At 39.6% G+C, this 15,544-nt stretch overlaps 1 protein-coding gene across 3 annotated transcripts in view; it reads left to right on the top strand.

Moving 5' to 3' along the window:
- Positions 1–15,544, top strand: part of MSRB3 (methionine sulfoxide reductase B3) — an 89,203-nt gene that overhangs the window by 41,289 nt on the left and 32,370 nt on the right. For all 3 annotated transcript variants that reach the window (XM_074827301.1, XM_074827302.1, XM_074827299.1), the window contains exon 5: positions 8,271–8,299. In XM_074827301.1, the coding sequence (XP_074683402.1) occupies positions 8,271–8,299 (29 nt within the window). The remainder of the gene's footprint in view (positions 1–8,270; positions 8,300–15,544) is intronic.

Here is a 15,544-nt window from a genome sequence, read left to right as displayed (position 1 = left end):
AGAGAAGGTTACAATGGACCTGAGTGAAATCCACGGCTCTCGCTATTGCCATAGGAGAGAAGCTATTCCATATTTAATAAACCACGGTCATGTCCTTTACCATATGCAGGACTGTGTGAAAAAGATGTGGTATAGATGGGAACTGGGAAGCCTGGGAGAATGATTTCCTTTTAAAAAAAGAAATATTATTGTTGTGTCAGTTTCCAGTTTTTAGGGCCAAGGAATGAATTGCCAAGTCTTCATAAATCACCCACTGCTGCCTTTATTGCTTCCTGGAAGGAATTCTTGGTAATGGTGTTGGCTCTTCTGAACATGCACTAGGAGAAATAGCAACACCCTTATTCATGTCATGTTTTCATTTGATTTTTGTTGAACTGTGTCAGGTCTTCTCAACATCTCTCAGACATCCAAAAACAAATTGTGAGGAAAGCAAAGCATGGCTGGGCAATACTGCAGTGCCATTAGCATTGTACCACTCTTGTCTTCCCAACACAAGGGAGGATTTCAGTCACCAGGCTAGATCTATACAAGGAATTTCCTTGCCTCAGTGCTGAGTGCTTAATTAATGGTCTTTAAGCTTTCTTAATAATCTTTATATCCTTTGAGCTGGCCAAATGACAAATTAACACTGTCTGTCTTGCTAGGAGAGGCCATATGAAGTAACTGCTGTAGCGTCTCTGATAAGATCTAATAGAACTACTTGAGCAACTTCATCGACCCTAACTGACTTAGTTTCCTCACAAAACTTTGTCAAAACCAGCAGCTTCTGTTTAATAACATTTGTTTGGAGTAAGTTGGCTCTTGCCAGTGTGGGAATCATAGAATCATTAGGTTGGAAAAGACCTTTAAGACCACTGAGTTCAACTGTTAAGCTAGCACTGCCAAGTCCACCACTAAACCACGTCCCTAAGCGCCACATCTACATGTCTTTTAAATACTTCCAGGAATGATGACTCAACTACTTCCCTAGGCAGCCTCTTCCAGTGCTTGACAACCCTTTTGGTGAATAAAGTTTTCCTAATATCCAACCTAAACCTCCTCTGCTGCAACTTGAGGCCATTTCCTCTTGTCCCTATCGCTTGTTACTTGGGAGAAGAGACTGACACCCACTTTACTACAACCTCCATTCAAGTAGTTGTAGAGAGCAATAAGGTCTCCCCTCAGCCTCCTTTTCTCCAGGCTAAACAACCCCAGTCCCCTCAGATGCTCCTCATAAGACTTCACCAGCTTCATTGCCCTTCTTTGGACAAGCTCCAGCATCTCAATATCTTTCTTGTAGAGTCCTAAAACACCGTGTTTGAGGTGTGGCCAGTGCCGAGTACAGGGGGATGATCACTTCCCTGGTCCTGCTAGCCACATGATTTCTGATGCAAGCCAGGATGCTGTTTGCATTCTTGGCCACCTGGGCACACTGCTGGCTCAGTCGGTCAGCAGGCAGTATTACCAAACAGTTCTCATCCAAATTCAGATATTTACTAGGTCTTGTGTAGCTCTGAGAAGCTTGAGGATCTTAAAACTTTTGCAAGAGTTTCTGCAACTTTTTGTGAGTGTCCCCTAGAAAAGGCTGATGGAGTTAAAACTAAGTAGTTATCATCAAGCATTGGTTTCTTCTTGCTTCATCATTTTTTGGTTGAAATCAACCATTGTTTTGAGTCTGCCATATCACTGCTGGATGACAAATTGTTATGCACTCCTAATGATCTCACCAAAAATCAAGATAGCAGAGTGCTTGTCTTCCTCAGAGGCACCTAGAATCTGGAGGTTTAATCCACCTGTGAGGATGACCATCAATATGAATGCTGTATTTACTGCAGTCCCTGCAGTAAAATTGCTTTGTGAATACAGCCCATGGCATCTTCCACATCTGAACGTACCTGAATGCTGAATCCACATCTAATCCTACCTGAATGCTCGAAATGTGCTAATCTGTGTTCAGTTTATCACAGCTGTAGCATGGGGCCATTGCTGGAGCTTGGCCTGGCAATAACTAATTTCTGTGGTGGTCTGGGGCAGGACTTTGTGCTCCTGGTCCTCAGGAGCCCCTTGAAGCAAGAACAGTACAATTCTGCCCTTGGTGCAGCTGCTGGGCAGCTCTTGGGGAAAGGCTCTTTTCACTGGATGCTTGGCAAGGGTGGCATAGAGGAGCTGCAGTCATCGCAAAGGATTCTGCACTCCTAGCCGACTTATGGGTAGTTTTTAATATCCTCTAACTGGCAGCTTCTTGGCTGGTGCTGAATGTTCATTTCACTACCCTCATATAAACAATGAAATCTGGAAATATTTTTTATGTTAAGGATTAGGAAAGCAAGAGCAAGTTTGGAAAACAAAAACCACTTCATTTCATTTTTTTCCTTTATCCACAAGCCACCTGGTCTTGTTTTTTTCAATAGATCAGCTCTATTGTAGTGAGCTGGTTGCTGCCCACAAATGTAGTAAGGCACTGTCTGATTTACTGCAAGCTAAGATCACTGGCTGTGCAAGGAGCAAGTCAGATGAGACTGCCAGCTACAAGCCAGTACAACAGCGAACCTGAGATTTCCTTTTGCTTGTGTTCTCCCGGGATACTGTCTCCAGCAGTGAAAACAAGTGCAGGAATATGAGGGCTTTGCTAGGCAGAGGGCATTCAACAAGTATCCTTTACAAAAAGCAAATATTGGTGTAGACTTCCTAGGAGAAATGCGTTAGGATTCAGAAAAGAAGGAAAAGGGGACTTGAAATGTAATATTTTAAATATTTCAATGTCTCATTGAGACAAGCCTGTGAAATTGTTTTAATTTACTTATTGCTGAGCACAGCTGAATTGCAAATCCTTGTTGAAGGTACTTAGAAATAAGACGAAATAAATTTAAAGATTTACATAATCTTAGAGATATGTATAGATAACTTCCACTGATTTTACTATGAATTTTATTGATATTTTCACTGTTAAAATTTCAGTGGATTCTTTGGAAACTTTTAAGTCTGATACGTAATTTCCCCTGTTTGAAATTCACACTGCTTTGTATTGACTGTTTGTCAGTCACCCTGCTTGGAAGAAATAATTTTCAGCTCGTCTTAACCTACCTTATACTTTACTATGTGTAGGTATGTACCTGAAGTAAAAATCAGGTAGGGCGGATTGTTATGGATTATGACTGCAGAAGCTGTAGATTTCTATATTTATCTGTTTATAACTCTCACATTAAAATAAACTCTGTAGAGAACTCACGCAGGGACTATTCATTGACTAAGATGATGTTAAAATGCTCTTTTTGAATTTGGCTTTTCATCAATATGGAGAACTGAAATTGTCACAGCATCCATCAACAGTGAATCAATCTTTTTTCTGTAGTCTAGGAAAGGGAGATTAAAAATATATCTTTAACCAGGCTTCCTAAGGAAGTAAGGCTTACAGCATTGTGCTGTCTGTGTGTCAGTCCTTTCCTAATAATAAAACTGTATCATTTAATCTACTTGACATTTTCAGCCAAATTTGGCAGGGGAGTAGCTCTTAAACCTCAAAGATATTAAGTTCTTAAAACTTTCATGAAATCAGGAGAGAGATCACATTCAAACCTTCTCTGAGGGGAGACTGGAACAAGAGTTCAACTATATTATTAGATTATACCAGATAATATTATTGTAAATAATATATATATTATTGTATTATAGCAGAGAATCCACATGAGGGTGGAAGAGAGAGAGGCATTATGAACGTCCAGCTCTGGGAAGTACCTGTGAGTAGTTTTACTTCCTTAGACACCACAGGACCTGTTCCCTGGCCACAATGCAGCAGCAAGCCCAGCTTTGCTCCTTCTGCTGCCGAAGGAACTACTTGGTTCTTAACGCTCAGGGGCTTCTCAAATTCCTTGATGATGCAGGTCTCATAAATTCGCAGATAGTTACATCAGGTATTAATTTTCAGAATACTACTGTGTTTTTCTTTCTGGAAGCTTGCCTTGTTATTTGGAGCTTGGGCTCATGAGTGAGTAAGATCAGTGACCACTTCCAAGTGGTTTGCTTTTTCAGAAGGGTTGTGTCCATACTTGTAAATAAAATGAACAAAAGCCTCTTCTCTGGCCTGAAGGACAAGTGACAAGACATGGCTTATGTTTGTTAGCCTAAATTCCTCTCCTCTGAAACAGAGTGGCCTGGTTAATCCTGCTTATGGGGAATGGTCCCTGGCCTGAGCCTCCCCTGCAGCTTGTCTAGGTCCTAGCTAGAAAAGTGCTAGTTCTCATGAGCATGATATGGGCCAGCACAGTGTCCAGGGACATGTTCATGACTGAGCATTTCTGTCCTGGCCTTCTTTAGCTTGCTAGCAATGCTGTAGCCAAGAAAGCTGATATTCTAACTTGGTATTTTCTGTACAACTGGGGGCAAATGGGAAAGAGAGAGGAATGATTTTATTCTGCTCAGTCATGTGGGCCAGGACATCAGTTGTCTTGGATTGCATCAGGAGCCTGCTAGATTGTTGTCTCTTCAGCAAGAGTGTTTAGCATCCTTGAAGCAAAATCTTGCAAAGGAACAACCTGGTATAAACTGCTAATGCAAAGGCATAAGAAAGCCAAGAGGAGTCAATGACTCCTTCAGTGTTAAAGGGATTAGAACTGCAGAGGTTTCATCGGATGCTTTCTGAGAGAGCTGTGGGGCTTTCAAAGGCTGTTCCCAATGTTGGGCTTCAGCAAAACCTGAATAAACCTGTTAAAGACTTCATCAAGAAGGGTGAAAGATAAAGGCAGTTGTAACGCAACAGTGGAGGTTCTGCAGTAAGTCCTCTTTCTCCTCTCCTTCCCAAAAGCCCACTTCACTGTCAAATAGCAGATCTGTGTTAGCTTCAGCTGTGGTGTGTCTTGTCATGCCATAGTATGTGGCATTGAACAATTACAGTTCAGTCATACTTTGGAAGGCGGTAGTTTAAAATTCACTCTATAGGAACACATGGTGATTATCATTACTCAGTTTCTCTCTCTTTCTCAGTACTTAGCAGTCTGAGCATCTGGTTTACAGTGTCTTTTAAGAGGAACAGGTCAAAATCCTGCACCTCTCCGCAGTACAGATAAAATGACCATCATATATTTTATTGTTTGTGTTTGATTTAATTATTTCTGAGATCTTTAAAAGTATTGCGGCACTTTGTCCTTAGCTAAACCTTTCCAGTAGCTCACTACTTGCTTGCATATTGTGTGTTGGTAGTTGAGCTACTTGGCGTTTGTATTGCCATGTATTGTGTGTATTTGAGTTGTATCACAGTTGGAAATGGAAAGCACTTTTTAAATACCCTCTTGCTCTCTTTATGCATATAGACTCCTTTCCAGAGATATTTGTGAATGATTCCCTGACTTTCAGAGAACTCCTATGGGTTGAAAGTAGAGAAACTATGCACAAGCTATGCTCTGTTGTGGATTTTTTTTCCTCTCTTGATATGATAAATGATAAAAGACAGTTTGTAAGGTCAGTGCCTGGCTCTGTAAGGTGCCTCTTGTCTGATAGGATGCTTAGGTTGGATATCAGAGTGTGTACAATGATAACAAACAATGTACAGAAAAGTTTTTCCTCCTAGTTAATGTAGTTTTAAAAGTATAAAGGAGTCAGAGTGAATATTTTTGTATGTAGCAGAACATCCCTTTGGAAGGTACTTTCATCATTTAATTTTACTGTATTTATTGGCCATTTCTAGTTGCATATTTTTAACACCTATGTGCAACTGGTGTCTGATACCTTTGTTTAGCATGCTTTCAAGAAAAAGATGTACGTATTGGAAGATCTAGGGGAAAAGTGCTGGTTCCATTGAAGTTGCCGGAAGCTTTGTCATTCCTTCAAGTAGTCATGATGACTGTGTTCTTGCAGAGCACGTCTCTCACATCTGCTACTTGTGACTTATTTGCAACACCAAAGACGCTTCATTATTTTCCTCTTTTTTTCTGTGCCATTCTAAGATCTCTAACAATTTCTGTAATACTGTGTCCTAAATTTTGCATTGTCTTCTGACATGGTGACCATAATGTAGGTGACCCTCCTCCTCTCAACGGCTCCTAGTGCTACCTCCCATGTTGTGTTTTCTTTCATAGCTATTCTGCTGTTACCAAAGTTCTATTCATTTATCACCCCATATCAGTTTTCTGATCCAGTAATTTATGACTGTTCGGAGCTTTGATACTCATTAACAGTGCCCAGTGACCCTTGTGACCGTCCTCCCCATGTAGTCTCTGCCATCTTGGCCCCTGGGCCAGTTTGTTGATGCCGCAAGTTGCAGTGCATATGTCTATGCCAAGCCGTGCAGGCTGAGAACCAGGGTCTTTGTTTGACCAACTAATACCAAGTATCTAGAATTTGGGCAGCGAGAAGTTGATTTGCAGATAAACAGACACTGAGAGTAAGATTTGTCCGTTGCCTCTGACTGTGTAGGTAGTGAGGTGTGAGCAAGAGAGAACAGTCTAGATATACACTGCAGCTTGAGGAGAATATTGTAAAGAAGATGCTAAGTGGCTTTACCTGGAACTCACTGGAATTCCCTCCAGTTACCAGCATGCACTTTTCACAAGGTGGAGACTTTATCCTGCTGAGCGTAAATACCAATGGAAATGCACTGCCAAACAGAAGCATGGGCTGGTACCCCGGGCAGTCCGTGGTGGTGGTATTCATGAAGGCACATCAGCAACATACTTTCTTTGTTCAGTGCTTTTGGTGGTACTTTGTAAGTACCAATTAGGAAAAGAAGTTATGTTTTTTCCCTTCCATCTTTTCACCACCCGAGGGTTATATTTAAGACATAAAAGACTGTAAGAACTGGGGGAAGGTGAAGAATGATCAGAAAGGGAGAAGGGAGTTGTTTCCTTTCTGATGGCTTTAACTGTAACTAATAGTGTGAACGTGTTAATTTGTAAAATCATGATTGATTTGATATTTGTTTGCTGTAGCATAGATCGTTGGTATGGGATTACAGTGCTAATTATATAAAATATATAGAGTATGTCTAAAATAGATCTACACACACCTGCACATAGAAGCTTATAAAATAAGAAAATAAATCTGCAATTAGTTCTTGAGCTTTGGACATTTATTTTTGAAAACAGAAGGACTGTAACTTCCCAAAATACATCCCCTCCTTGATGCAATGTGAAAGGATCCAACATTGTACTTCCTCCTTAGAATTTCTGGGGAAATGCATTTTGCTGCCAACGTAACATCCTTTAACAGGTCTCCTGCTGGTCAGACCTTGTGTCCTGCTGTGACAGCCATGACCATGTGTACAACTGATTGTTAGTGGGCAATATAAATCTGATTGGAACATGCCCGTTAATTGGTTTGAGAGCTCGATATAGACAATGCTGTCTTATAGCAGATTGTGTAGATAGGCCTAGTCATAGGGTTAATTCTGCTTGACAGCACATCAGCAGCATCTTGAGAGTAATTACCCAACTTAAGTTTTCCCACAGTTGAATTGAGATCTTCAAAGGCTTCTACATTTACAAGTATTATTAACCTATATCTGAAACATGATGTTCCCACAAGGGCTAATTTTTTCTTCCTTTTATTAAATATACAGGTTATAGGGTTCATTTGCTAAGTGCTAAGCCCTTAGAAGAAAACACTACTTGTTAGAGAGAGAAAAATCTGCAGTGCACGACCAAAGCTAATGGTGCATAATGCACACATCATTGTCTTTTTGCAAAGACTTTAAAAACAAGTTAAAATTTAGGTCTGGCTCCCTTCCTCTCTCCCTCTCTCCCACCCCCCGCTTTCCACTTTCAAGAAAATCAAACCACTTATTCCTATGTGCAGAGTAAGTAAATTGAAGACACACACAAACAAAACCCTCCTAGGATGTTGTACAATTAAGTACAGATCATTGGATACAATACATATGACATTAATGAAACGGTATCTGCTTCAAAAATAGATTGGAAACATTCATGAATAAATTAAATCCTCTTAATGACTTTTCAAAAATGAAAATGAATGAAAACAATATTTATTTCATAGGAACAACTGTGTGCCATGATTCACAGCATATACTTTAATCCTGGTTTAAATTTATATTCTATTTTCTGCATTCATTTTGTGATTTGTCTTTTAAAATATCTTCTTTGTAACTCTACATTGCAAAAAAACCCCAAATATTGAAGATAATAGTTATTATTTGGGTTCAAATGTCCTTGAATGCATTAAATATTAATGTAGATAGTCTTGTTAAAGATGATATTTGCTGGAGGGGATCAGTCTGACAAATGGCTTTTATGGCATAAAGCAGTTCTTGTAAATTACGATCTTTTTATTTTCTTTTGCAGGTCAGAAACAAAGTTTGACTCCAATTCAGGTATGTTTAGATTTACTGTGTTTTGCTGAATGTACACTATTCAGGTTAATCTCAAAAGAGTAGTTTATCAGTTCAAGTTCAGTTTAATTTTAAACAAACTGGGGTAGGTCAGTCTTAAAAAGGATCTTCATTTCTCACCGTCTGAAAACAGCATTATTACTGTGAAACATTTGCTTTCATTCCTTTCATTAGTTCCTGTCTCTTTACATTTTCCCAAAAGATGATCAGGAAGATGTATCTTGCGACAGGCTTTAACTGATCCAGAAAAATTGTAGTACAAATAAATGATAATACAGACTAAAGCAAATGGAGGATTGAAGTGAAGTTTGAGAATGATCACTGCTTTAAAGGAGAATGTTTTTCTTCCTGGTGGACAAAGACATTTCATGGGAATTTGAAGTCAGTGCAGCCTATCTGTCAGGAAACACATGATTTGTCATCAAATTTTCGTGACAGATGCATGTACACAACGCATGCCAGACTGGTCTGTAGAGCTCGCTTTAGGAGGTTTACCAAAAGGCAGTCTCTCAAGTTGTCTTTTTAAAGAATTTTAATGTGTTGTAGGGATTGGGAGGGAAGTGAAGGTCAGTCTAACAGGTTAATGTGTATCTAACAAGACAAAAAACACAGGACAGCAAACAGGGGAACAGTTGGGGAAAAAACAGAGATCCTAATACCAGACTGTTATTTATTCAGTTAACTATTCCTGTGTCTTCCTTAAACAATAGTAAATTAAGAATAGATTGTTGTCCTGAAACTAGCTGAAACGTCCATTGCCTGAAAAGGTAATTCAAAATAACATTTTTTGTTAAGATGAAAAAGATGTTTTAAGCAGAAAACCTGGTATTATTATGGCAATTTTGTATTTAGGCCAATGTTATCTTCTATATGGTTTGCTTAATGAAGTGATTATAATCGCTTATAATGATACAAATTTTACAATATATTTTAATCAGAGTATTTATGAAATAGCATGTTTCCTTTTATCCCAGTTACAACATGATTTGGGTTTGAAATGTGAGGTATTACGTTGCTTTTTCTTTCAACATTAGATTTTATCTTTGGAACTGTATGGGAGTGAAATCTACAGGAGGAAGCATTTATATAAGCCAATTCCTACATCTTGTATACTTGAGTCATCTTGCTTCTATTATGATTTTAGTCTATGAGTTTGAGGTTGCTTGCTTTAAATATTGCTTGAATGAACTCTGTGCTAAGACTGCTTCTCGGATCTTGACAAAACAGTTTTACATGGGGGAATAGCTTCATACATTGTCTGCAATTACCCCCTTTCTTTTAGTAAAGTCACCAAAACTAGGTTGTGGAGCAGAATGTCAAATGTCTCACTTTTCTGTTGAGGGGAAAATGCTCTCTACAGAACTTTGATTTGCTTGGTGGATTAAGCTACAGACAGTTTTCTGACCTTCCCTTTTGAAGCAGCTGTCCTGTTAGGTGCACCATTCTATGTGCCTTTCCCCTTGGCAGTGGAGGCGGGGCTGTGGTATTTCCTAGGGACCACAGAGTAGTGGTAAAAGTTTGGCACTACCGCAGCTATGGTGAACACCTGCTCAGGAAGTGTCACCAGGCCTCTGTGATTGGACTCTGTAGGGTGAGCATGAGCTTTTAAATGTCTCCTCTTCATCTGTGTGGGCTCCACAGGCTTGCTTTCCTTGAGCTTGGGTCTGTGTTTTGGGCAGTTTCTCTTATCTTCCAGCACAAAGTGATGCTGGAAAGCCTGGTTGCCCAAAGACCAGAGGACTAGTGTTGCTCTCCCTGCCCTGCTCTTCTGAAGGCACTCCTTAGGCACTATTCTTACACGGCCAGAGCTCTGGCCTTGTGAATACCCGATGCAGTTTTGCCTCCTCAAGAACACAGAGCACACAGAGGTTGCAAAAAGATTTGAAAGTAAAGACCATTCACAGGAGACCACACAAAAAATATATAAATGTAAATGAGCAGTAAAAGACCCAAGATCTTCTCTGTCTCCACTTTTTTTGCTGCACCTAAATATTCTCTGGATGCGCACCAGAATTATCTGCATCAGGTGATTAACTTTTTTTGCTGTCAACATCATCAGGTAGCATGAACATCAAAGTACTTTGTATACCATCAGGGATACAGTATGGGAAGGTCTGGAGCTGAGGAATTTGTTAGGTTTGTTCCTCCTTTTTCTGAAGAGCCTCACTTTCATCTTCTGGTTTGGTTGGAATAGTTTCAGGCTTTCCTGTCATGGGACCCTGGTCACCCCCAAGGTGTTTTAAGGTTCCTCACTTGGTGGTCCATTGTGGATTGCCAATGCATGCAGCTGGTCAGGCCAGCCTGGGCTCCTGGTCTCATTTTATTCTTTGCCCCAAATGCTGTACTTGAAACTGGTAATTACTGAGGTTTAACGCCTTGGTCTCATCAATACTGCCTCTTTCAGCACAGGTTTCAGGAAACAACCAAGGGTAGATGTTAAAAGATTAAGCGCATAATTAAAACAGCATTTTAAGAAAAAAAGAATTCACAGAAGCTCCATAAACTCAAAGCACATTTTATGGCCAGCAACACCAAGGCTGAAAAAAACCCTTATCTTTGTGAAAAGTACAGCAGCCTTCCCTTTATAGGGACAGTACTCAGTTCTTCCACCAAGAAATTCTTCTTGATAGTCAGATAGTGTGAGCACTTAGAGTTTATCTTTTGATCCCTATATGTGAGAGCAGAAGAGATACTGAGATCAAGTCAACATGTATCACCCAACTAAAACATCACTGGTTTTTGTTTCCCCACCAAAGATTTTGCCATCTCTTTCCAAAACCAGACAATAAGCCTAGACCTCCTGCTGCCTGTGAGTGAACAAGAGGGTGTAGGCAGGGAGTGGAAGGGTGCATTGGTGATGGCAGAGAGGCACCCTCATTAAAAAATCTTTATCTGGTATGGGGCGTGCAGTGTCCTATGTAGCACCATGTTCTGCGTAATGCAGGCCTTTGAAGTGTGTAAATGTAGCGTTGATTTTAAAAGGGCTGCTGCCATTTGACACCAATGATATTTATGCAACCTTCAGTTCCTTGGAGACACCTTAAGGTATTTTCATATCCCTCATTTCGTTTTGAATTCCCCAGACTGTGATTCCTGAGTAAAGCAATGATCTTGCAAACTGGAACAAACATGCTTTGTTCTCGTTTATCTCATGTTACTCAAAACAGTTCAAGCGTTGAACATGGGAATGAGGTAACTTTATTCTAGAACGATATTTTCTTCCAGGGAGCTGTTCTACAACCTGTCATGTGCTCTAAATTAACCCTAATGTTAATTCCAGTTAACTTGCAAGTCTAGATGTGCCCGTGTTAAGCATTTATCAATGCTTATTATACTTGTCTTTCCTAGAAATATTTGTGAAGTGTTGAAGAATTAAAAGAAGTCTTTCTGAAGCAAGTACAAAGTCTGGAATACAGCTTTAAAAGTGCCCAGTAGGCTCACTGTAAATGTAAGCTTGGAAATGTTGTTCAACACTGAAATATTAGGCAAACATTGTCAAAAGAAGATTAATTTCAACTTGAGCATTAACTTAAAAGAAGGCTATAAAATTCCTATAGTGATGATCGGGATTTATCATACAAATAGCTATAACATCTGTAGGGAACACACATTCTTCATATCATGACTAACAGTTCCATCTGAGAAATGTCTTTTTCTCTGCTGATTCTTTGTAAGTCTAGAGCTGGCAGAATTTCTGTCTCAGAGACCATGGGGTTAGCTTCATGCTGTTAGAAGATCTTATGAAATGAAACAATTTTGCTTTCCTGTCATAATATGATTAATTTCACTGGTACTGAAAATAGATTTTTTTAATAAAAAAGTACTTGAAAGTGAAAAAGGTTGTAGGAAAAATATTTTTTTCCCTCAAAATTTATTAGGGAACGAAGCAAACCACAAAAACTACAGCTGAAACATTTTTGTTCTAATTATTAGTATTTTGGTAGTGTCTAAAATGCTTATTGTGCTATGTGCTTGGTTTGCAAATTTTAGAATTTAAGAATGTAAGAATCATACTGAAATAATGAATTAGTTAAAGATTTTTTTTAATTTAGAGAAAAAAAGGTCTTCAGGATGTTGTTCCATAACAGGAAGAATTTGTAGGTCTCAAAAGCTGTTGCTGAACACTATTAATCCCACCTTAGTAATAAAAAAATAAGCATAGAAAATTCAAACAACTGCCTCAGCAGGCCCACTGGTCACCAGGGAATGGCAATGATGAATTTTCTACTGCCTATCGGAGGGCTGGAGTTTTCTTGGGGCATCTCCTGTAGTATTTGATGTATCCTGCAATGTCACTGTGGAGGTGAGCCATGTGATATTCAAGTGATAGTATTGGTAGTGAAGTCATGAAGGGGAAGAAATCTGAGTTTTGTTCTGTGTTAAAAAGAAAGGACGAATCCCTGGACAATACACGTGACCTCCAGTGGAGTCTGTTTTATACATGTATCACTCAGATGGTGGAACGGAGGAAGTCAGAGAGCGCAGGGTGCAATAAAGTGACAGTTGGGGAAGCACCGTGCTGTAGAAATGCATCTGTGCACTAGCAGAAGAGAGAGGAGTGCCCAAGGACACACAGGGCCTTCAGCTGTGTTCTTCATCATTTGTGTGCCAGCTTCCTACTTCTTTCAAAAAAAGAGGTGCATCTCCAAAACCCATTCTTCTGTCTCCCTGCTTCTATACAGATCAAATGAAATTTAGAGATTACCTATGTGATTTTATATCACTGTTTGTGTCAATACTTTGGAAGCATTAAAATTAGAATCAGGAATTAAGCTGTAATAGCTGCCCATGCAGCTAGAGGCAGTCCTGAGGGACAGCTACACATGAGCTTTTGTTGGATCCCTGCTGCCCTAGCAGTCAAATACAAAGCAAGTCAAGGAGCCCCCAACAGTTCCTGGAATTTCCTTCGCCTGCCTTGTCTGGACTCACAGTGTCAGCCAGTCATTTTTCCTCTCTGCACATTGCTTTTTCACCCACAATGAGTGTATCCCCATGTCTTCAGCACTGCACAATGCTGCCACCCCTCTATCCCCATCAAAGTTCCCGTCCTTTCCTTTCTCACCTCTTGTATTTACTGGTATCATTCCCTTAATGTGGCCCCTATGATGTACTAACTTGCTAGGCTACATGATTCAGCACAGGTGCTAGAGAACAGTCAAAGAAAATTATAAGGTTGGGGGTGGTCAGATGTTTTCCTCTCATAAATTCCTCTTACCTCCACTTCCAGATGTTCAGCAATGGACTTTCCAAACTCTTGCTATCAGCCCTGATTTCCCCTAGCCTGTCATCAGTCCCACTGTATGAAAGTCATTGGTGCAACTATTAAGAGCATGAAGAACTCTTTGCCTGTCTAAGAGAGAAGTGAAGACCAAAAGGCATCTTCAAAATGAGCATCTCTTGCTGCTAGGGAAACCCAAAAGAAACAACTTGACTGAAGCCTTAGGTCTGTGAAACAGCAGCGTACTTAGTAATATCATCCATTGATCAATTAGATCATAGATCTAAATACAGATTAACAAATCAATTCCTAAATTTGATTGATGTCAGCTTCTTTGCCCAGGTTGTGATAAAGCTGTTCTTAATTTCTTCTTAGCAAAACTGAGTAGTTTCAGGAACAGGGAGCAGAAGAGACATTTGGTGTTTGTAACAAAACCATATTGACAAGTTCATCAATCACCCTACAACCAGCGTATTTGCTTAAAAAACATAAAAAGGTTACTTGCAGAGTCTGTAACAGGGAGAAGTGACTAAATTAACTGAGATCCTGAATAATAGGGATGCTCCAGAGCTTTTTGGATGTGGCAAATGACCTCTCCAGAGTCTCTTTCAACTATGAGGAATTATTTCCTTCTCTCTGGCCACCACCAGCGCACAGATTCTTCAAAAGGTGAGTGAGCTGGCACAGAGAGAAGATGGGAGACAGCAACTACATAAACAGAGCAACAGCTCAGATTATCTTACTTGTTACTTGTCAGTGCTACTTTGTTTTTGACATTAACAACTCTACAAGCAGATTGTTAGGGATGCAGTGGTTGGAGAGCATGGTCTGTTATATTTGTTCAGCAGCGAGATGAGCATTTAGATTCAGATGCAACCTGAACCATCTGTTGAATGTTTTCAGGGCCATACTGCAATGTGACTTAGTGTATAGATGTCTGGGACATCTCACTGGTACATCCCAGTGAACTATGTGCTTGTAACAGCACTGATCTGCAGTAACTGATCATCACCCTGCTCTTACATCTCTTGTAAAGGACAGCAAAAGTTGGTCAAATTATTTCAACATATAGAACAATATTTTAATTTGTGGAGGGCTGATTAAAAATGTTGTAAGCATGCAGGCAGCTCACTCATCCAGGATTTTTAAAGAAGGCAGGCAGCTGCCAGAGGACACCAAATGTGTAACTTAGCAAATTCTAATACTGGCTCTGTGGTTGCAGATGTCTTTTCCTCCCACTTTCTCTGTTCATCTTATTTGTATGTGAGCTGGGCTATTCCCTGCTATCATTGGAGTGATTCTTCTCAGTTATCAAAGTTTTTCAATAGGAAGCCTGTTCACTCCCATAAGCTAGATCCATGAGGCTAGTGGAGGCCAGTAACCTTGATCAGACTCACAACATCCTTCTGTGTGAATAATTTGTGTAATTTCTATTTTGTGGGGGTTTTTGGATAATATATTCCTCCCTCCAAAAAATCCTGTTTGTGTTCTTGTTAATAGGGCAGCTACTTAAAGATGCTCTGCCCTTGTGAGCTAGCACACATGCTCACTGTGCCACTCTTGCATGAAGCACTGTTTGTCAGCATGTGGTAAGAACTGTACATTAAAGGGCCTTGCTCGTGGACCCAGGAATATAATATCAACAAAGACAATACAATTTTGTATTTTTGTCTTACATATACTTTAATAATCATTGCTGCTTCTTTCTTGCCTTGCTCTGAGGATCTTGCTGAAAAGATTTTGCAGTGTGTTTAAATTGGTCCTGTAATGAAAATATTTAGATTTAGGTTTTTCATTATTATCATTAATGTAAGCAAATTAATCAGATTTATTTAGGAGGATTTTTTTACCCTTCTTTCTAAGTACTAAAGACAATCTTTTCTATTTTTTACTTCATTGTAAATAGCTAAAAAAGGCTGTCTTTAAGAAACAATTTGGCAAAAGTAGTCTGAGAAGACATGAATAATATATAAATCATGGTTTTATTGCATGGAATTGGAAACTGGTAC

The sequence above is a fragment of the Strix aluco genome, chromosome 5 (genome assembly GCF_031877795.1).
Source record: "Strix aluco isolate bStrAlu1 chromosome 5, bStrAlu1.hap1, whole genome shotgun sequence".
Taxonomy (NCBI): domain Eukaryota; kingdom Metazoa; phylum Chordata; class Aves; order Strigiformes; family Strigidae; genus Strix; species Strix aluco.
This window is presented reverse-complemented; position numbering and strand designations above follow the sequence as displayed.